At 37.9% G+C, this 23,617-nt stretch overlaps 2 protein-coding genes across 4 annotated transcripts; one reads left to right on the forward strand and one right to left on the reverse strand.

The window, feature by feature from the left end:
• Positions 1 to 37: 37 nt before the first annotated feature.
• On the reverse strand, positions 38 to 23,114 carry LOC131783124 (uncharacterized). 3 transcript variants are annotated; one of them, XR_009340094.2, is made up of 11 exons: positions 22,902 to 23,114; positions 21,883 to 21,916; positions 21,012 to 21,444; positions 19,689 to 20,395; positions 18,872 to 19,171; positions 17,822 to 18,031; positions 16,658 to 16,867; positions 15,454 to 15,700; positions 6,601 to 6,766; positions 5,989 to 6,197; positions 38 to 514 (listed from the first exon to the last, which is right to left on the reverse strand). XR_009340094.2 is itself a non-coding variant. In XM_059099864.2 (8 exons), exons 1-8 carry the CDS (start codon positions 22,941 to 22,943, stop codon positions 15,483 to 15,485), a joined length of 2,154 nt encoding a protein of 717 aa, XP_058955847.2. In that variant the 5' UTR covers positions 22,944 to 23,114; the 3' UTR covers positions 13,410 to 15,482. The 3 variants fall into 3 exon arrangements, 1 of the variants encoding a protein (XP_058955847.2); XR_010716105.1 differs by having other exon boundaries at positions 38 to 5,399; XM_059099864.2 differs by lacking the exons at positions 38 to 514; positions 5,989 to 6,197; positions 6,601 to 6,766 and having other exon boundaries at positions 13,410 to 15,700.
• Positions 9,847 to 12,304, forward strand: LOC131783125 (transcription factor Jun-like). Its single transcript, XM_059099865.2, has one exon. It carries the CDS (start codon positions 9,997 to 9,999, stop codon positions 11,086 to 11,088), a length of 1,092 nt encoding a protein of 363 aa, XP_058955848.1. The 5' UTR covers positions 9,847 to 9,996; the 3' UTR covers positions 11,089 to 12,304.
• Positions 23,115 to 23,617: the final 503 nt, after the last annotated feature.

A 23,617-nucleotide genomic window follows, 5' to 3' on the forward strand; every position in this document is an offset into this window, starting at 1 on the left:
TTAACACGCTTGTAGCGAATAACCTGCTGTACCGATTTGTAATGGAAATATAACTACGTGGAGACCGGTTCGGTCTGTAATCATACGAGTATTAAAAAATACGAGAAAAAAAACTAGCCATTGCCGGGGTAGACGTTTTTCATGAAAAAAACTTTTAACTCGGTGAAATGCACGGCAACAGCGCGCACATAAGACGCGTACTGTCCAATTATACAAGCTCTTCACTTACCCTTAAAAAAGCCTGAATTTATTGAGAAGTACATTGTAATAAATAGCTAAATAAATGCAAGGACGTACAGAGGACTTTTTGGCCTACATGAATTGTGATTCACAATGTTCTAGTGCACCAAAAAAACAAACAATTATATTTACAGTATATTTTACATCCGCCTCCAACAACAACATATTTTTAAATTGATTTTTTAGAAAATTCAGGGCTGAACTTTGGACAACACAAAGCAGTTAAGAATTCCCCACAGAATTGGGTGGTTGAAAAAATTCTCTTGCCATCAATCTAAAACAAAGCAAGAAAAACACATGAATAAATGAAAATGTTAATGGAAAATTGAAAACTGATACAGGAAAATAAAGATAAATGACAAACAACAAATAGATAAAAACTCGCATAAAACCGAAAAAAAATTATAATCAAAATCGAGATAAGTTTACAATAACACGGAATCAAAACATAAATTACGTATAACAGACGACAACCTTACCTACTAAAAATATACAATAGAAAGAAATGAAATTTACACGACACAGATAAAACAAAAGACACAGATCAGCATATGGTAAAAATGACGCGAATTAACACAACACATGGTACAAATAACGTCGTTGACACCAAATAACATTGACACGAACAACTAAGGCGAAACAAAAGCACTAACTTTGAATACATGACACGTGATACAAACATCAAGACAATAGAGAACACAAGCATGATAAGTGTAAGAAAATGTATATAAGGTAGCTGAACTTGACACAAGGTAAACGATAACGCAAAACTGCAACTAAGATAGAGAGCACAACTGAGAAGATATACGACAACAAACACACCAAACTATCAAAACACCACTAAAGGTAGCAAAATGATGACCCGTCTGAAACAAGCCATTTAAGGTGAAAAATGCCCAGATGGCAACAAAAGGCAGAGTGTATCCACAAGTTAACATCATAGCAAGATTGAAATCACACACATCGGCCAAGTTACACACCAAAATGAACGCAAGCACGATACTTACGATTGCATAGAGCTCAAAAGACAACAGTAACATACAATACCAAAAACATAAGATAACATGGAACACAGAAAAAAGTGAAAAAACACAGTAATAGAATATGAAAAAGGACATCAGCGGACCCTAAGGACATATTTTTAAATCATGCAAGGTACAAGGACGTCTGATGGGTAAACAAGGAAGTATTCAGCATTTAGAGCGTCAGAAATAACTGTAGTCGTCTTCCAGTTGCTATTATGGACCAACGAGTCTGTGGTTAAGCTCCTCACTTTCAATAACACAAAGAATGCTCATTTTTTAAGGTTCCCGCAAGACTTAACTAACATCATGATATTAACATGTAGGAAAAATCGACACAAGAAGAAAAAGAAACAAATATATACACAACAGCAAAGAACAGAGACTGCTTACTTCGTGGCTTCCATTCGTAACAATTGTAAAACAACTGTTTAACATTAAACCATATTAGAATGTGATGAGATGCAGCAAACAAATCAATAAGAAATACATAATTAAGTTGACTGGCCCTAGGCGAAAGAAAAGATAGATAAAAACAGAATTTTCATCACGTGATTACTAGAATAGTTCTAATTCCTACTTGAAGAACATAAAGTAATGAAAACTGCGAGTGACCATAGACACAAGGTAATGAATGACACATAACAAACAACCAAACACAATGACAACCAAGACAAGACATACGAACAACATGCACAAAAACAACGATAACGACAACGACAACAAAAACATCCAAACGTAACAAAGAACATAAAATTGTTAAAAAGGTCATTGACACTACAGACACAATACAAGGTACAATTGGAAACCAAGGGGTAAAAGTTAACGCACAGTCAAATAAACATGAATAAAGCCGAGAGAGCGTGAAAACAAAAGGAGTTTAGTTGACTGACTGAAAATAACACATCATCACAACTAGTACAACGAAGTTAAAACGAAACAACGTGCAGCTGGTGATTACAAACACTAAGCGATGAACGACACACAGAACACAGGGATATTAACATATGTAAAATTACTGACACATAACAAGAACAACGTTGAAACGCATTAAAACGAACCCATAAGAGCATGGACTTCAGTATAAAATCAACCCATTCATTTGTCAAATATCATCATAATAAAAGCTTAAATATAATAAACAGAGGCTGACACAAATAAAAGATGACTGACCCAAGCCGTAAACATAACATGACAACAAAAACACGAACACCATTACAATAAAATGAACGCGGAAAACAAGGGACACTTAGGCCAAAGAAGGCCGTGTGAACGCAACAAGGCGAACACGAAACTCAACAACAACATGAACACTACTACAATAAAATTAACACGGAAAACAATGACAACTAAGGCCAAAGAAGGCCATGTGAACGTAACACAACAGAGATTCACACAGTTACAACATTACTGTCTACTCACATGAAGTATGACGCTAAAACAAAGCCACAAACATAAACACAGTAGAAAAGAGACAAGCGATGGTACATGAAGTGTCATGAAAAATTTACAACTTAATGGAATCAGTTCAAACGAATAGAAACAAGTGTAGAGATATGACCTTGATTCACTCGTAAGGCGAACATGATTAAAGTCTTTAACCAATGGTGCTCAAGACAATGAAAGAACATGAAAATCGACAGTAGACAATGATCGTGGCACACTACACATGCGCGCAAAGCAACAAAAAAACAAAACAACCAAAGACAACTGTTGGAGACGAAACACACAAACTACTCATAAAAATCTTGGAGACAAATAGCTGGTAGACATAAACACAGTAACAGATGGAAAACAGCAGAAACAGTCAGTAAACAATAAAGACTTAGCTTTCACAAATTGAAGCATAAAACCGACATTAATTGCAACAACAACAAAAAGTAACACGGGGAGATTATAAACATGGACAGACGTAGGACTAATAAAACATGATAAGGACAAGGCAAAGAGAGAATCACGACAAACAGAAAGGAAAATCAACGGATTCAAGGCAACAAAAACTAAGCAAATATTAAGACAAAAGAAAAGCGAATCCGGTGTGAGCAAAATGCAATAGACTGACATTGGATACTACGAAGATGTTACACAAACATTCACACGGTATGATATCGCGCACACAATACAATGAGGCGTAACACAAGCATCCAACACGGGACAAAGACAATGTAACCAATACAAAACAAAACAAGTTAACCGTGAACACAGAACACAGAAGTACGAAAACAAAGCAGTAAAGAACATAAAACAACCTTGGAACACAAAACAAAGTAACTTCATATGATCTGTGCCAGGAACAAAGTAAAACAATAAAATCACGACCTGTGGCATTTTTTGATCGATTATTGCACACGTTTAGGTCAACATGACGTGACATATAAAAAAAACTAACGATAAAATAGACACATGAAGGATACATCAACACAACTTAATAATGAATACAGACGCGCACAAAAATAGTACAAACCAATACATTCATAACAGGAGATAGCATTAACAATATAAACACAGAAGCGAAACATGAATATGGAGCACAAAAACATCACTTTAATAGTTTTAATCATGACTTCTGACACCAGTAAACACTCGCACAACATAAACACCACGGTGAAAAACACAGCAACGTATATAGGTATATAGGCTGATGGCATAAAACATCAGTAACGACATTAACACCATAAAGCGACATGTTTGACAATTATGAAACCCCACGCTTGAAGAAGAAAGGGAGAACTGAGAAATAAGAACAAAAAAAAAAGTTACGAAACACAAACGATTGCGGATCAGCATATTAGAAATAGAGGTATAAAACATATACCTCGCAACCAGCTAAAAAACAAATATGGGTAAAACATCACATAAATTGGGTTAAAGCAGCAACTTGTACAGACGTGAAACTAAAAAATGACACTGGCAAGAGACATGGAAGACACAAGAGACATGGAAGACGTAAGGCCAAGCAACAGGGCGTGATGACGGAAGAAACAAATACAAAACAACAAGTAGGTAACAGACAAGTACACAATGGATTACAATTATCCTGACAACATAGGATAGGCATAGTACACTGTTGTGGATTGGGCATGAGAAACACAAACATTGACGAAAATCGAGCGTAATGACACACTAATTAAATATGCATTGACACCAAACTGTTTAAAGGGAAACACACAATGGAGCATCAAATAGATATAAAACAATCACCCCAACTGACAGACGGTGTTCGTTTACCTACACTTAAATCACAACACAGCCGTGTACACAAACACCTACATACACACAGTGATCTTACTGAAGGATACAACACATCACTGACAATACGGAAACAAACAACGCTTTTCACTCTTCTACATAAGACAACTTAACAAATAACGCCTTCGTATTACACAAGATGGTAAAAACGCATTTAAGTCTATATAGTGGTGAGCTTTGTGTTGAACGCCGTGATCAATTGCCCGAGAAAAACTATCTGCATGACTCTGAGTGAGAATCGTGTGCAACATGTAGTATTTGTTAGCAACAGTGGTCATATGATCATATTCTGAACCCTGACCTCAAAATGTAAAAGTTTTTAAAAGTTTAAATTTAGTTGATGAATGTGGTAGTTATATCAGTTTCAATCTCACAAGTGCTTCTCGCTGCTGGCAAACTGAATTTTTTTTAAGTGATAGCGTTGCTCGAAGCCTTTTCGACACGAATTATGGCATAGGGTTGTTTCACCCTCTTCGACACCTAAGATCTTCAAAAATCAACATTTTTTGACGAAGTGTGATTAAAATAAAAATGATCACCATCATTAATTTTTTTTTTTAACCAAATAGGCAAAAACTCCTCCTCAGGCAATTTCTCGCGGGCGTCTCAGTTCGCGTCAGAATAAGTAAGAAGTGTTATACGTATCTGCGTTTCCACAGCATTTCAGCGTTTTGTCAACTGTACATTAGCCGACCAGACATAACTGTCCGTGTTTACGTCAGTCGTCCGAGATGTCAAGTTAGTCCAAGCCGTTTGTCAGAGACTGATGAGAAGTCGTCAGGGCTTTGTTCATTGGTTCTTCCCAAGAGTCTTTGTGGTGAATCTCTGCTATTTGTTTCATCCGTCGGTTACAGTATGTTACGTCATAAGGTTAAAAAAGGTCGTTACCTTCAAAGAAAAGCAAAGGAGTTTAGAGGTTGAAGAGGTAGTGGTATATCTGTTAAAGCAAAGTCTGAAGTTAGGCGATAAATCGTTACTTGAGCGTGAATTGATGAATTCATCTTGAAATCATAGATTTTGGCTGCAATATGGAGTGTAACGGATGTTTCTTTGGATATTCACGGGAAAAGTAAAGAAAAGCACGAATAATTATAAATGTCTTAATAAATAATGAAGCCTTGACTCTGCTCTGGAAAAGCCAGGGAAAAGTCCCGGAAATGGTCGGACATTGTACAATTTAGCAGATGGCGTGACAGCTTTAGCTCAGCTCTATGCTTTGTACTCTAACCAATGACGACGCGCGTTGTATTTGAACTTTACTATAATAATTTTTGGCTGAAAAGAAAAAATCCTCATCCGCATTCAGGAACTTCAATTAATATTTAGCATACTTCAGAATTTTACTTCACTTTCGTCAGGTTATTCATTTGTTATTTACTTTAAATGGGAAAGTATTGCTGAAATAAAGTCTAGTGTGATACTTAAGTCTAAGCAAAAGGAATTAGAGCCTTTTGTACGTAATGGTTTCTTTGCAAACCTCCATTTCGAGGGTCCATACAAGCACAATATGAAAGCCCCGACAAAGAGGAATTAGGGTGATCTATTTTTCCGCCTTATGCCGACCGTCGTCTTCGCAGCTCTGACCACCTTGAAAAGTCCAAAATCTTCTTCTATCGTTGTTGGGAATCTGTCTTCTCATCGTGAATGCTCATCCTCAGCCGAAAATGTGAAAAGCGAAAATGATTTCTGTCAAGAAATATGAGCAAAATTCCTTGAATATAAAATGAAAGACAACAGAGTCTTAAGTGCAACTCGTACGGACAAGATTGTTCCTCTTTTCAATTATATCTAAGTACTTTAATGGTGACCAAGCGGACTCCGCAGCAGTCAAGGAAAATATTGTAAGAATTTAGATTTATGCCATTCCTTCGTTACATTCTCTTAACCACTTTTCTGTGAAAACTGTCTAAATCGTTGTATTTATTTTGGTATAGGATGAGTTCGACACATTGAACAAAAGACTCTTCTAACTTTGGGGCTGTTGCAGGTTAGACTTAAGCTTAGCTAAAGTACGTTCAACTCTCAAGAAGTAAAAATGTATATAATACATCTGCCATATTAGAATTCTATTAGTGCCAAGGCCACTTACCAGTTAAGTCTAAAATTTTAATCGAGTCTACTCGGCTGCTTGGTTTGTCCTGCTCAATATTTAAATGGAACATAAACCACAGAATATTTTCCATCCCGGTAAATTTTGCGAAGGAATTCTTTACCATAATACCAGATTTACGGAGGTCCTAAAATACTTTACACTCCTACAGAAGAAACAAAGCATTACGATTTTCTTTATTAAAGTTTGCCACACCTTTCTGAGCTAATTTACATACAAAGTTGACGTCACATAAATAAGCCAATCACAGTGTCAATCTATCCAACATAAAACCTAAGTTTATTTCGTGTTCTCTAATAATGAGAGTGAGATGAACTTCAGGTACATGTCAATGTGCTGTTAATAAAGCTGATGGATATTGATTACCATGGTGACAAGTTCTTTGACATGTACTTGTTCAACCTGTTCATACCACCAGTTTTTTTTTTTATTGTTTTCGGCACGCTCCAAAAGTCTTTAACCATATAAGTTAACGCCGTTTCACGCTATGAACAAAAAAAATATCGTTTAAATAACTCGTCATGTTATGATCCCTTAAAATCAAGGAAAACACTGAGGCACCGCATTATGATAAGCCCGAGATGGTGAAATTAATGGACGACGAGAAAATTGTAAGTTTAATGTCACCATTTCATGTAAATAAACCCAAAGCACATTTATTTAACTCTTTCCTTCTCTACTCGGAGAAAAACCTACGGCGTGTGGTATGAGAGAGAGTATATCAATTACTGCCTTAACTCAGAATATTTACAGATGGATGTAGAACGAAACCAAATTTGTGCTTTATGTACAAAATGTATGTTAACTTCTAAGAAATTGCATAGCTAAAGCAAAATAAGAGTTCACTGGTAAAATTATCTACATAAAAAAGCATCTATTTAGGATTCAATCGTTCAAATACTTGTAAACGATAAATATTCTAGTTACAAAGAGAATTATCATAATGCCTTAACGCACTGTTTTTTTGTTTTTTTTTTGTTACTTTGTTACCCCATCTTGAATCCTCCAAGTGGAGAAAAGGTTCGTGAAGAAAATAACTTATTCCAGAAGGGAAAATAAAAAAAAATGACAGCCCGAAATGCAAGCAAGTTCCCTTTCGAAAACAAAAGCATTGACAGTTGATATCTTTCTTCATTCGAAAACCTTTATTTTAAATTTCCATCTTTCTCGTAATTCAACAGCAGTATCTTCCGACTGTGCTGATCCTAGCAGTATGCAAGAGGGGTGATATTTCACTTCCTCTCCGCGTAGAAAACAAATGAGACATCGACCATTTTCCTAAATCCCGCAAAAAAACCAAATGGTCTGGTCTGTTGCATCTCATTTGTTTATATGGTGTTTCTGAAATTCAAAAATTTGGTCCTTTTCTTCCATTTTCAATGGGAATTGAAACATTGTAACTTTTGCAATTGCAATCCGGAAATAAAATCTTAGAGTGAAATACTTAGTTTTTAAGAATGATTTCCTATGGCATAATGGGTGCGACTCATTCATACAGTGGATGTATCACTTGCATCTTACTAAATGCAGACATCAATGTCGTCATGGTAACGGGGTTTCTTGATACTGCATCTCGACGACATTTTTTTCAAAAGGGTTTTTTTTAAGACCAATTTATGAACATTGCCAAGGTTTAATTCACCCCATTATTTTTTATTTCATCATTTACCTTTTTTTAACAGAGAGAAAAATAGGTTTAACGAGAAGTTGGTTTTTAATGAAAAAATTTATCGGCATGTTTTTCTGCACGCTTAATTTACGTGCAGACAATCTCTGCATCCAGTGTCTTGATATGTTTCTGAATTTTCCTTGATTTAAATATGCAGCTGAAATCTGATGTACGTTAAACAGTTAAATTGCACGTTCGTTTGTAGATACAAATTTATCTCTTCGAGTCGATAATATTGTCGACTTAAATCCACGCACGGCCATGTAATATCCTTAACATATTTTTCACAAAAACCTTTACATACGCCTTATGATATCCATATATTCATGTCAAGAATGAAAGTATAAGGCTTATCATATAATTTACACGTTTTTCTTGAGCAGCATTTGCTGGATACAAGAAACAATCTCACATATCGTAGTTCTTATTGTGCGACAAGCAGCGTTCGTACACAAAAACATTTGTTCTCTCGCCAGCAAGTGGCATCTAATATTCTTGCCTGTACGATGGCAGTGTTTGAGTTGAAGACTCGCTTATTGGGGGGGATTTTTTTGTGCAAGTTAACGTGCTTTTGCTTTGGTGGTGTTTTGACCAATTATTTTTTGAAGAGCATTTTTGTAACCACTTGCGAACATTTTTCTGTCTGCCACGACAGATAAAAAGAAGGGTCATGCATGTGGTCCACTTGACCAGGTAATGAAATACTTCCTATTATGAAGTCTATAATTACACTTCGGTCCATTGCAATTGTTTCAAATAACTTCAAGATCTAATAATCATGATAATTAAACATGTCCAAGGCATTTCCCCTTGAACATCTCTAAATGACCATCTGTACCAGTTCATCTTTGTATTTGTTAATCCGAAAATAGGAAAATACTTTAGAGACAACTTTTGATTACCAAATTAACACACTCAAGAATCAAGTGGAAATGAAGAAAAAAATCAACAAATATCAAAACAATTCTTAGCCCATCTCACTTTCTTGTCACGCTCATTCTTCGGCTACCATCAAAACTCCATACTAAGTTTTCATCGATACACTTAAAAATCTATCAAATCGCAAATGTTATGGCGTTAAAAGGGCAGGTTTGCGTGCATGAAATTCAGTCTGTTAACAGACATTTTTTAGTGAAAAATTTACCAAAATGTCAAGGGGCATCTCAATTAAAGTCAACAATTTACAACATTAATCATGTTAACGGCGCGCAAGGCATGTTATTACAGACCCTAGTAAAGGATCACTCAACCGTGAGATGCACGTTTTATTTTTTTTAATTCCGAAATGGTGCCAGGAACCTCTTTAAAGGTTCGCGCCTTTTCTTGACAGGCCGTGCCTGCCACCGGCGTTTTTCAGGTTTGTGAGTTAGGTCATATTACGCAATTACTAATTATCAGGTGGTACTATTGACTTTCACACAAAACATTAACACCAGCCAATCAGGCTTCAGTTTCTGTCGCCATGACGATCGCCGAAGGGACCAGATTGAGTCTCAATTATGACATCAATCAAGTGGCATGGGATTACTCACTGATCAAGAACGAGGCGTGTGGTAAATCACCTCCCGCCGAAATTCACCCCGACCGCCGAAGATTGGAAGATTTTAAACAAAGTCAGCCATCCATGCCAGTTCCTTTGGGTGAGTACTTAAAATCCGCAATGTGAAGGAGACAAAGGAGAACGAGGCGCCCGTAGAGTAGTTTAGATGGAAGAAACGAGCGACACTCCCTTCTATCAGGATGAGGGGATTTCATCACACATTATTTCGCCCTACCTCTTTGACAAGTCAGCCTTGCACTTAAACTTACAGCCTTTGGCGGAGGATCCAAAGATTGGAGATCTAAAAAAACATGCAACGCCTTCGGAGCTACGGTCACCCGATCTGGGTTTGCTTAAGCTTGGTTCACCCGAACTGGAGAAAATGATCATGTCTTTGCAGGGAAATGTGACAAGCGTCTCGAATGTTAGCTCGCTCTTTAACTCAAACGTTCACGCACCGGTCAACGCAGATCACGATCACGAACCATATTCACGTGGGTTCACCGATGCGTTGCAAGACCTACATGATCGACAGATTAGCAGAGAGTCTTCTCTTATAGATTTAGCGGACAACGCTGCGGAGTCTACGGATCCATTTTTAGGGCACACTACCGTGAGAAATGCATCCTTTTTGACGACAGTACCGGCGGCTACGATAAGAACTTCAACGGAGTCTGTCGTGTATTCTTCAAACTCTTCGCGCGTGGATGCTAGTGATTTCTTTGCGAGCAACGGAGGGTCTTTTTCTGCCCCAGTAAAAGGAGGCACAATTTATCCTTATAATGCCTCAGGTGTACCGGGCTACACGACGTTGTATTCGTATCCATCAGAAAATCCTCCATATTCCGCTTATCAAGATTTTAATCTTGAGAACACCGCTAATTTGCGTGCTTTTGCGTCTTATAATAACGCGCTTGCTCAAGAAAAAACGGAATTGTCTGGGTACAAATTGGAAAATCAAGGGCAGATAGTTTCCGATCATGGATCTTTGCAACCAATTGATCTGGAAGTTCAAGAGATCGTGAAACGAGAGCGGAAAAAGCAACGGAACAGAATCGCTTCTTCTAAGTGTAGGAAGAGGAAACTGGAACGCGAGGCGAGGTTGGAAACACGGGTCAAAGAGTTAAAAGAGAGGAATATTGAATTAAACGCGGTAGCCAATGCGCTTAAACAGCAAGTCTGTGATTTGAAGCAAAGAGTCATGGATCATGTTAATGAAGGCTGCCAAATTATGCTAGCTCACCAATCCCAAATGTAACCAACAGGTATCTTCAGTCATTCCAAGGTACGTGTGTAAATTAACAATTGTTGATAAGCATGTTTGACAAGCGTAAAATCGCAACCACTTCAACTAAACAAATTGCACGGGTGACTTTGTTACGTTTGGTGTAAGGAGAGAACAGAGTTGATCTGTATCTATTCGCCTTTTAACACAAAATTTTCAAGATAATTCACATACATCTCTAGTTATATTTGTTCTCGTATCGTAAGTTTGCCTTGCCAGGTAACGTAGTTAATTTGAGAATTACCTCATCAAAGAAGAATACATAAAACTCATTGTAAATAAGCCACTTTATCAAAAGACCGGTTTAGTTTTCATCTAAGAACGGTTGAAGACCTCATTTTAATAGAGAAGTTTAGCTTAAACAGATATTTATCCCCGGGATAACTTGTATATAGTTGCGATCCGCAACGGTTTAAGATTTAACGCTTTTGCGCATGCGCAAAACAGAACATTACAGGCTTCGCTGTCACGATGGCTGGAAGGAGTGGGAATGCTTTCTCAGTCTCAAATTTTGACTCATCTCCAAAGGAGTTTGAAGAATATTAATGCACGCTCAGTTTCTGTTACAACAGAATTCTCTTCTTCCGATAAAGACATGTTATCTAATACGGATTTTTTCTCATTCGAAGAGCGCGTAGTCAACCAATAAACAGACTTAATACGTGTTATTTATCACAAGAATCTTTTCCCTTCTTTGAGCCAGGTTGTTGGAAAAAACTGCCGAGCCATTCTTAGTCTCCGTAGCTTTTTGCAGTTTCCTTTTTGCATTGCGATTCTTTAACTTGTGCGTAACCAAACTAACTCAAGTTTCGCGTCTCTCTCGACATTGTTTCTTTAATTTTAAGTTTCCAGAAACGCTTCTCTTTGAATTTTGGGATTTGAAGATTCAGGAAAAACTATTATGGTCTTGACATGACTAAAATTGAATTCTTGAGATACAAGCTTAATTACCGTAAGTTATGATGTAATCCTCAGCCACTCGAAGAAGAGATTTCACCTGAGAAATTTACCAAAAAATTGTCTACTACACAAAATGTTACATAATGGTTTTTCTCCTGGAAACTGCAATATTAGTAGCTCTAGGACTAACAATGCCACGGCAGTTTTTATTGTCTGCTGACATTTACTTCATTAAGATTTCACGTGGGCTCAAAAATTTGCACATAATTTATTTTTGCTACGATTGTAAATATATTTCCAAGGTTTATTTTTTTGTGTTGGTTTAATTATTAGTAAATAGCAAAGCTATTTGAGTATTTTAACTTCTTTTTTGCCGACACTTTCCTTTTTGGGAAAGACTGGTGTTGAAACATTGACTCAAGTGAGTTACTAAATGTATAAAAAAACTCTTATGAGCAATAAATCATTGTAACAAAAGTCTAACGTAAGAGAACAAACTATGATAAGGAGTTCTACATGAACGCCTCATTCCAGAAGTAATCCCTTTCAAGCTATTTTTTGACGAAGGCATCTTTCGATTTGTCTCGAATTTACCATCATGCATTGTTCCCCACCAAAATTGATCTCGTTTCTTGGTTCTCTCTTCTTTCCGTTTGGTTCGGAAACGAGAAGGGGCCTGGGAACGAGGCTACAACTAAACATTCTAGCTAACAGACACTAAGTCTAAAGATAATTTGAAAAGGGATGTATTTCTCCTTATTAAGGAAAATATACAGGGAAATTATTCTCTTAGCTGATTTTCTTTTGCCGATTCTAACTTGTTTCATAGGGCAACAAGGCATTTTATTCAAAACTTAGCGAGGTCACCGCAATAAATGAACTGAACACCTACTTTCATGCAAAGCAGTTGCTATAAATTTGACATTGCAATTGGTGTATAAGCCTGGAAACAAGTGAGAATTGTAAAGGAAATTAAAGTAGACCAGTTATTGCTTAAATCTCGAATTTTGCTTTATCAATGGCGGAGTCTCTTTGGTAGTTTCTTAAAGGTGCCTACCACAAGTCACTGAGAACTTGCAGGCGAAGACGAAACTGAAGAAATTTCCGTAATTTTTAAGAACTGAGTCCAACCAGATCAGTTGTTTTTAATGACAGCCTTCACTTTGATGGAATCGTAAAAAGTCGATCACGGGAATACCGTTAATAAGAACGATTTCGATACTCAATGCAAGACTACTCTCAGTTCGTTAACTGAATACACACGTTTAGAGAAGAAGGAATAGTATCATTTACGCATATTTATTCACGAATCTTCAACTTATTAAAATTTCCTCCTTGAAATATTAAATATTCGTTAATTCCCATATTAAAGCACAATTGTAAGATTTAAGCTGCAATAAATATCACACATTTATCTTTAACTTCCGTTTCTCTGAATGAAGTCGGAGGAGGAAAAGTTCACAGACTGAATCCCTCTAAACAGGGCCTATTGAAAAAAACTCCCTCCCAAGTAAAAAGTATTTACCGAGGCGGAGGTGGCTAGTGGTGGATATTTAACGAGCCGCGAACCGAAAATAGAGCATCTATTTTGATGTATTAGCGATTACTCCATGAAAAGTGCGCCCGAACAACTTTTATTCACGTGTTACGATGCATCAAGAAACGAACGAGTAAACACAGCGAACGAGTGAGTTTTTTAATGTATCACAGCGAGCGAATAAAAATCGTTCAAACAATTTCCAAGGTAAGATGTTTTTATTTCATACATGCTGAGATTCTGCACATTTCAATTGAAAGATTTGAAGCCACCGACTGTGAAAATACATCGTTCACCTAATCGAAGACACGAACAACAATACTTCACAGTGTAGTTCGCAGTATGTATTAATTTATAATACGTTTACTCAGAGGCAACTCCTAAAAGCAACTGCTCTAAGAGAACAGAACCTATGTATCTGTTGGCGCAAAAATTGCTCGCGCTCCGAATATAATCGCAACTCTAGTTGTGACCGTAATCTGCTACCGCAACAATTTAAAATTGCGCGTGAACTACGCAATCAGACGCAATAAAAAGCTGTGCACGCGGACTGCGCGATGGAAAGCTGCGCGCGCGGGTTTTACCATTTAAAGCCTGGTTAACAAGTAAGACGTAAAAGCAAACGCAAACCGCGCTAACCACGCAACATAAAGCTGCATGCGCGATATATCCAATTAAGGACTGCATGCGTAAATTATGCAATTCAAAACTGTGGCAGGAACTACGTAATGAAATCTACGCGCGCGATTAACGCTGCACGCACAAACCACGCAACAATCGCTGCGCACGTGAGCTATGCAATTTAATATTGCAAGCGTAAGCTACGCAACATAAAACTTTGCGCGTGAACTACACAATCTAAACTGCACGCGCGAACTACGCAACATAAAGCTTTGCATGTGAACTACGTAATTCAGAAGTGCACGAACAAACTACATAATTAAAAGCTCAGCACGCTATTAAGGCTACACACGCGATTTACGCAACATTAATCTGCATGCCCTTTTTTTTTTACTTAATATATTATTAAAGCTAACTTAAACGAAAGTATCTTCCTGTATTACAAGTTCTTTAGTAGGTTTGCAGCCAAGTTCTCACGGTGTTATTCGTGATTTAATGCTGTTTACTCGGATTAGTCCACATAAGCAATAGTAAAGTGGACGTGTTTTTGAATAAGAGAACACCAAGTCATTAAACCAGAACAAAACCTGGTGGTGGGGGAATAGGAGGTGATTTTAACTTCAACAGAGAGTTATAAAACGAATTTCTACCTCAACCACAACGACAATTGAACTTATGAAAAAACGATAAAGTAAAGCTAAAACTTGGCGTATATCAGGATCGACCGGACAGCTAGGAAGGGTTATTTTCTCTAAGTTAGACAGGTCTATATTTCAGAATAGTTGAGCTAAAAAAGGACATATGATTACCAATCGGCTTACGACAAAAATCCTTCTTAAAATATTGATTTAATTCTTTTAAAAACTATATTCATATTCATTAATATTTAATATTCAAGATTCTCGTGCTCTTAAGTGAGAGATTTTCTTTCTTAAAAAGTAATATTCTGTCAAAAAATAGTTTATTTTAAATCCTACTTTAGCTTCAACATCAAGACATTTAACATTAAAGGAGAGAGTACCAGTTATATCTTTAATGACTCATTTGTTTTCAATGTTAATTTCATAGAGCCACTATAGTTCTTCAACATAGCTATATTGGCCCTGGAAAGTTTTCTTTCTTTTGGTAGAAATTTTGGTTTTAATAGAAATTAAATGACCCAGTTTACAGCATTTGATTTTTGTGCAATTTTTCACAGCAGAGTATTTCACTACGGTTTTTCCATGGCTATGCCCAAGGTAAATATCCCACTTACACGAAACTTAAGTTCTATTTCACACCTTTTTAAGCCGCGAAATCGATGGTCGCTTTATCTAATATCACATGTCCAGTTCATCTCACAGCATTCACCTGGAATACGCTTAACCTTCAGTGAGGGATTGATGCACCCACGCGGCACCGGAGGAGGGCCTGGGCACTGTTTATCGTGAAGGAAGCCATTTCTACATTCCATGACCACTGCACATGACGCATCAGTGAGTTTCTCTCCGTGCGATAATTTTAGGCCATCATATTTACAACTTTTATCTGTGGAAGGTAAAATTTGATTGTAACAATACTTCGTATAAATTAGGTGAGGCGTACAGTCAACGACAAGGGCTGGTTTTTGACCATTCAAATTACTTCACCTTCACCCGTACATATTTTTCGACCGCTTATTGTAGCATTAGGATAATTTTCTTCCTCTTCGGCGAGTAAAGTGATTACTTACGTAAAGAATACCAAGCACATATAAGCGTAAAGTTAAGGGACAAATTTTTTTCTCGTAGCTATCATAAATGTTTTAGTAACTCTATTATAACACATTTATTTTGGCTTTTTTCCTAATTTTATGTATTTTAAAAGCTTAAGCTAACTCCTCGACCAACATAGATGCAATGCACCCAGAGCTGAACGCAGTCACTAGCTGAATACTCGTGTCTCCCTGTGCTAGATTCGATTAACATGACGTGCTTCTTAAAGATCTCAAAGGTCCCTTGTAATATTTTCGTTTGCAGTTGTAATAAAATGAGTTGGATCTTTACGATATTCAAAAATTTCAGCTTTAGTTAACTTCGCACTGTTTTAAATTTTCCCTTAAAGACACATTTGTTGAAACAATTTCCGCTAAGATCATTTTCCAGTAACAACATAGATGGTTCTTCCCTCTCGAATGACCGTCTAAAACACTCCATATTTTGCATCGCTCTGGAGTATATCGATTTATTTTCCCCTTAATTTTACGCTTATTTGTGCCTGGCATCCTTTAAGTGAGTAATCACTATACCTACCAAAGAGAAAGAAAATTATCCTGATGCAACGATCAGCGACAAAAAGAAATTGGGATGTTAAGTAAAATAACGTTTCCTAAGTCCTTTGAATGGAGGGAGAGACAAGCACCATGGTAACTACCAGGTAAAAAAATTGGCGTCCCAAGACTTTTGTAAATGGGCTAAAGGTGAATATTAGTAATATCAGTAAGGTATCGACTTAATTTCCAACTACCTGAACAAACCCAAAGTTTCTTGCAGCATTTTCCAGGCACACTAATAGTCTTCAACTTGGGTCGCGCACAGTCCTTGGGTTTTTGTGGTATTTTTGGGCAGTATTCCATGTGTAACTGACCATTATAACAGCTCAAAACTCCCGTACATAATGGATCACTCAACTTGTAACCGTGCTTGATAACACGATTATTGAAAGTACAGTGTCTTGCTGTATTCAAAGAGATAAAAACCAAACAGTAAGTAACCATACACTTAACTATTCGCTCTTTGAGCTAACGAATGAATATAAAAGTAGGTTTGCAAAAGAATAGCGGGAATTACATTCGAGCACCTTCACTTTTTGAAATGAGTGAAACTTAAAACGGCGAGTGCGACGTAACAACATAGCCGCTCCCAGTAAAAATTTCGTTTCGCCGGCATGGTAGTTTCATTCACAAACAAGGTCAAGTAAAAGAAAATTACACGAAAAATTTCAATGTTCTGAGCTTTTAGGCTTGGTTTCCTCAAATTCCAGGGTAGCTGATTACATCTGCTTCGAGAATTCTTTGAAACTTGTGTGGGTAGTGTGGAGATGCCACATAGCCGCCCTTGAAATTTATATTGCCTGTGTGACATTTTCATTAAAATAGAGCGGAAAAAAATACCTATATTCTCCTCGTCTATCCTTAGATTTTTCTAATTTTCATTATATTTGGTTATGGTTTGTCATGTGTAAAAGTTTGATTAATTGTTTGTTCTTCTCCTTAATTATGCTGAACTATTAGAAACATTGGTTTTTTTTTCTTTCCTTGTAAACAGTAGAGGATGAGAAAGACACAATGATGAAAGCCCGGTGAAGGTTTTTTAAAAGGTTAAAAGCACAGTAGAAACAAGGTTCAGTCGGGATAGTTTAACCCTTTACACCCTAACATCAGTATGCACAACCTCCATACTGTCATCTATACATTTCCGAAGGTGCTGACAAGGAGAATTTGTTTAACAATCAAGAGCTTCTTTAGCTGGTGATCATTTCCTTTATTCTCATGATCTTAAATGAATGATTCAGCAGTGTTACTGTCAGGAGAAACTAGATGCTGGTCACTCTTAGGGTTTAAAGGGTTAACTTCTACAGAAATAATAATGTCATTTCTTTTCCATCATTTATATAAAACAAGTCTATCACCTTTGCATTTCCATTTCATTGTACAGCATTCTCCTTTTCTGTGTCTTACCACCAGTCGAGGCTTGGTGCAATCATTTGGTTTAGGTGGAATTCCCGGACATTTTTTCACAGTAGCTATGCCATCTTTGCACGTGACAACTCCTCCACAAAGCTCACCACTCCACTGTTCATTGTTTTTCAGCGTAAGATTCCCGTATTCACAATGGAACACTGAAAAATAGAGATAAATAACTATGTGATTCCTCCATGTGTGGGAATATCCACTATGTTCATGAGTTAATCTAACTAGAGCACACTGGAACAACGGGAAACATCTCAATGAGAACTCATCCGGAATGACGAATATTTTAGAGCGCTATTCGACCGAGTGTCGTGAAACCAAAACTTAAGTGTACAAAACAGTCAAAAGAAAGTAAAACACCTCTAAGAGCAAATATGAACTTAAAATAAAACTAGTCAAACAACCTTAAGCGCGGGAAAACGCGGGAGACCAAGTCGTGATTGGTGTCAGTTTTGCATCTGATTGGTTGAGAGAGTGGCGCAAGTTTTCTGGGCCAATCACAAAGCGAAGTAAACCAAAACTAAAGTAACTCCTGATTACTTTCAACACTCAATCTAAAATTACTCAAATCCATTTTGCTCTGTGATTGGTTTTGAAGAAACACGTGACCCTCTCAACCAGCACTGCGCGAAAATAGAGACTAAACGCCACTTTCGCTTCCCGTGCCGATGTTATGTGTTATTTTGAGTTTTCATTGCCTCCTAATGATATTTTCCTAACTAACTTTATCCATTGTGATTCCCAAAGTTTACGATTTGATTTAAAACACCTGGGTCCGGTTGTATAAAGGCCAGATAACACTATCCAACGGATAAAACGCTATCCGGCGGATAAGTGTTAAGTAAACGTACTGTGCTATCCACCGGATAGAGATTTATCCAGTGGTTAGCGTTATCCATGCTTCAAACAACCGGGGCCTGAAGGAAATATGCTTCAGGGCCCAGTTTCTGCTTAGTTGTTTCTAAAAAATCTAAATAAGGGATATCTACCTCGGTTCTTCTCGATTTCTCCTCTCTTTTGCCCCTTACTGACAAGCCCAAGTTGAGAGAATACGAAATGTGGATGAGGGATTGGTACAGGTTCGCAGAGCTCCTTGCTGTAACAGGCCACACCAAAACAATGCCCATCAATCAAAAGCGCAACGTCACACGTGTGCTTACTGCAACACCGCTGAAGGCAAGCGTGCATGCTCGGGGTCTCACCCAGAGTATCAAAATGTCCAGCTCTAGTGCTGCCTTTTAAGGAATGGCCAGAAAAAATCTTGTCCGTATGACACATCTGTGATGAACCTGAACAATAAAATGGACATTTATAAGTGTAGGGATACGACAACAATTCCTGAGCATTCAAAACTGGGTTTACTCGTTTTACTCTCTTGTTATTTTTCTACGAAAAATTGCGAAGTGTATCGGGGTCTTAGGGTAATCGAGGCTCGGAAAATGAAATTATTTTGAACAGGAGCTTTGAGATACCACTTTGAAGGCAACATGCGAAGAAGTGTAGTGGAATCGATTCTTACAAGAATTGCTGTTTTAACAGCTTGACCCCTTAGAGTGATTAGCGTCTAATTTCCCCTTACAGTATCACCGAGTCAAACATTAGGGTTTCGAGACTAGAAGAAATAACAACCAACTAAAGAAGCTCTTGATTGTGAAACATATTCTCCCTGTCAACACCTTGGGAAACGTATGGAGAATATGCATATTGATGTTCAGGTGTAAACGAATAACATAACGAAACCATTTTGAGACGCTTTCACTGATCCTCTCTAAATATCTTCTCGTTAGGTTAAATTTTGCATTGTACCTTTATTGACAGTCTTTTTGTGCACGACTTTTGAAAGTTTTTTTGCCACCTGTGGATGCACGACATGGGATGTCATATGATTGCCGTGCACTCTCTTTCTTGCCAAGTGTTTCACATGAGAAACTCCAACGGATGCTTTCTTCACGCTCTTTTTCCGCACTCCCTCTTGTTTACGAACAAGGTCTACTTGTTTAGCTTGAGGTTTTGATCTTCCTTCATCTTTTGTTTTCTCATTAGGAAACGTTGTATTCCTTAGAAGTTTCGAAGCACTTTCATTTACCATGTTTTTAGCTTTGTCTTCTACCGTAACTGAAGTTTCATTCGAAGAATTTCTAGGAATATTTTGATGTAAACTCGTTCCATTTTGTGGCAGCTCTGTTTGGTTTCCTTTCACTGTACTCTCTTTATGGTAAACCTTTTGGTCATCACTCTGCTGAACTAAGGCAGCCGATGAGCCCGAGTCTTGGGCTGAAGTTTCTTCGTGATTCCCTGTTTCCAGTTTTTCAAGTTGTTCCGCGTGTCTGGATTCTTCTAGCACCATTTTGATCAAGTTTCTTGGCTTAGATCGGTGCACACTCACAGCAGGTTTTTTCTCTTCTGATTCGATGAGTTTAGTCTGTCCTCGGTTCATGTCACTGCTTCCTTCGATTTCATCCCTGTTTGCTGAAGCGTCGTCATCACCATCTCCTCCAGAAACGTGTTCTCTGCTAAATAATTTTTTATACGATTTAGTGTTAAGCATAGTTTAACCAAACCACTGTTAAGCAAATTTGTTCGTTTGAGCTATCGCTTGGTGATATTCTTGAAAAAAAATTACACTTTCTGTGTAAGGACACCAATAAAGAATACCAACAGACTGACTGGCTATCTTTCTAACTGTCTGACTGTCTAACTGACTGACTGACTAACAGACAGACCTGCTGATGATTAGCTGGCTGACTACCAGGCTCTCTGACTGACTGACTAACGGACGGATGGACAACCAAGTGGAATTTTTGTTCCGTTAACGCACATGACGCTCTCGAAATTGCTGTTCCTAGCGGTATACAGGAAGCGTGTCACATATGGACCCAGTTACGGCCAAACTCGCCGTAGAGTCTCTGTGGCTCAGTGAAAGACCATCTGAGCACTGGATCCGAGGGTCTGTGGTTCGGTTCCACATGGAGACTCTTTGTGCTAACACCCGTAAAAAGACGAAAAAAAAAAACTTTTTCTGAACTACTTAATGGCTGACGGACCAACTGAAATACGGACTGACTGACTGGCTGGCTGGCTACTCAGGCTATTACGTAACAAACATCAATCAACTGAGTTAAGCTTCACCTTGCATAAAAACTTTGATTTCTGCCCTCAGCACTTCCACTTTCGCCAGCACTGCGTTCACTGTCTTCAGAAGAACCTGAAGACCAACCTGCTTCATCCAAACCGCTTTCGTCATCATCGTCATCATCAATGCTCTCGTGCTGCTGCTGTTGCCGCTGCTCTTCTGACATCGCATTCTTCTGATCAATCTCATCTTTCTTACGAAGACCCGAAGAGTAAGAGCTTCTGACACCGGTCCTCGAGTTCTGATCGTTTTCTTCATAGTCCTCATCTTCATCGTCGAATCCCTCATCTGCAAGTTCGTCATCATCGTCACTCGCTTTATCGTCGTCGTCCTGTACATCAGAACGTTTTGCTCGTTGATATTCCATATGATCGTCATATATCAAATTGTCCTCTGGGTAGCTTGTAATAATGTCTGGAGCAATGTCGCCTATAAAAAGCAATGTCTGAGTTATCATGTTTTGTTTCAGTCATGTTGTGGTAGAATTAGGAAACTAGCAGCGCCTAGAACTGAAGTACTACTACTCAACAGTAACGTAATTTTATTGGTCTCCTCTAACAAACACATGCTGAAGAAAGCGAGGTCATGATCCAAACCCAGACTTTCGAGGGCTCATCCTTCATTTCAATATAATTCTTTCAATGATGACCTCCTTTTTAGTCACCTTTACAAATTATTCCACCTTTCCTATATTCAAATGCTTATTAAAAATCATTTTCATTTTTCAAGGGCAAACAGGACGTTTCAGGTTTGCATGATCCCCATCTTGATTAATGGTGTTGGCTATGAAGTATCATCTTCACCACGAAGTAAAACCACTGTCGCCCTCTTCACTCTAAGATGTGCGATATTTTCAAAGGCACTTACCTTTTACATACAAAGGGAAGAAAACAATCAGAGCCTAAAGAAAGAAATGGGGAGAAAGCTTAGGGCTGATAACTAATATCTACAATACAACAACTCTGTGTCTCCACTAGCCTCCCATAGCCCAAGTGACAGATAACATTGAAACACTAAGAATTGTATCTACAATAAATTCGCGGAGGTACACAACCCCCCACATTTGAGTCGCGCACCGTCTCCTCACGCAAAACTATTAGTATTACTACTCAATCACGCATGTGCAAAATCTGAGAGAAATCGTAAGGTCAAAATATACAATAATTTAACTTCTGACCCGTTAAAAAAAAAAGATAGCGCTGCAATAGATTATGTTAATTTATCAAAGTTAATTCTCCCTCAGTACTGCGTATTCTACAGTCGACTGCGTCAGTCCTTTTTGCTCGGACCCGCTCGTTCCACCGCTCAGGCTCGACTAATGACCGTAAAACTTTCTTTCAGCTATCACATAGAAGCTCTGTCAGCCTTGTCTAGCGAGCGCCTGCATCGGAATGAAGACTTCCGCTAACGAAGATTAAAAAAACTCTCCCCCTCCTTTTTTCCAGATTCCTCCTCTTCACCTCCATTTGACACCAAGTTACATGGAGATAATCGATTCGGATCAATTTCGATGTCTTTATAATCAAATTCACAGCAAAGACGAACGAAAGATTTTAACCTTTACTTTGGCTCAGCTCAGGTCCTTGTATAAATTCAATATCTGCATGATCTTCTATTCGTAACAAACGTAGATACTTTCACATCATCACATTATTGCTCAAAAGGTGATAGCAAACGTTAAATTTTTGTCGCATCTCGATCCGGTCGCAGGAACAAGCACATTAGCGTAATTTATGTAAAAACGCCATAATGTTGTACTGGATAACAATGCATTTAAAACTGGCGCAGTCTCGACTACTACAACGTTACCAGAGTTGTAATGAGGTCAAACTGATGCCTTTAAGAAGAAACAATGAACTAATTTAGGAAAAGTGAACTTGACTCACCGTCACGATCCAAGACCCAAAGTGGTTTGCGATGGCAGACATCTTAGGCTGATAAAAACTAACTTACAGTCTCACCTAAATAACGGATAAATCAACAGCAGCTTCATCGGAAAAAAAAGGAAATCGTAAACGTAAATGCTAGGCGTTTCCGATGAGCTAAACAATATCAAATTTAATTTTGTAAACAATACAAGACCAAAAATGATTGCAAGATCAAACGCTCGAAAATCATATTTCTGCTATTGCGCACGCGTCTCTACCATTTGAAAGGTCGCAACACCGGTTGAACCTGGTAAGCAACAGGTACTTGAACAATGACTGTCATGTATAAACCAAACATAATGTAGTGTGAACAAATATCAAAAATGGAAAGTTAATGGACTCCTCTAATTTGGGGAAAAAATAAATGTAAATTAACTGGCATGAAATTCTGAACTGTCAGTTGTCATTCAGTCAAAGGAGTTTTTGATGTAATCAGGGTATCTATAATACTGGTCTGACAGAGTTTACAGAAAGCGTGAAATTTTGGAGTACTCTGACCATTCATTTCAACGGTTATTAACCGCTAACATATTGTGATTTACAATGATCTAGCAGTACCCTCCCCACCCCCTGGGAGAAAGGGAAGAGAGGGTATCCTACCTGGAGAGGGGAGGGCACGGTTACACGTAGGCTACCAGCAGAAAAGTTGGAGTGCTGGACAATGGATCGAGGGG

This window comes from Pocillopora verrucosa, chromosome 13 (genome assembly GCF_036669915.1).
Source record: "Pocillopora verrucosa isolate sample1 chromosome 13, ASM3666991v2, whole genome shotgun sequence".
Taxonomy (NCBI): domain Eukaryota; kingdom Metazoa; phylum Cnidaria; class Anthozoa; order Scleractinia; family Pocilloporidae; genus Pocillopora; species Pocillopora verrucosa.

Bases quoted from the DNA above. Each gene is read 5' to 3' on its own strand.
- LOC131783124 (XM_059099864.2), bottom strand. From the start codon at position 22,943: ATGTCTGCCATCGCAAACCACTTTGGGTCTTGGATCGTGACG. The intron at 19,172-19,688 runs GTACAATGCAAA...TTTATTGTTCAG, and splicing joins CAAAAAGACTGTCAATAAAG to GTTCATCACAGATGTGTCAT. The intron at 18,032-18,871 runs GTAGATATCCCT...TCTATTTTTCAG, and splicing joins AGAAATCGAGAAGAACCGAG to TGTTCCATTGTGAATACGGG.
- LOC131783125 (XM_059099865.2), top strand. From the start codon at position 9,997: ATGGAAGAAACGAGCGACACTCCCTTCTATCAGGATGAGGGGATTTCA.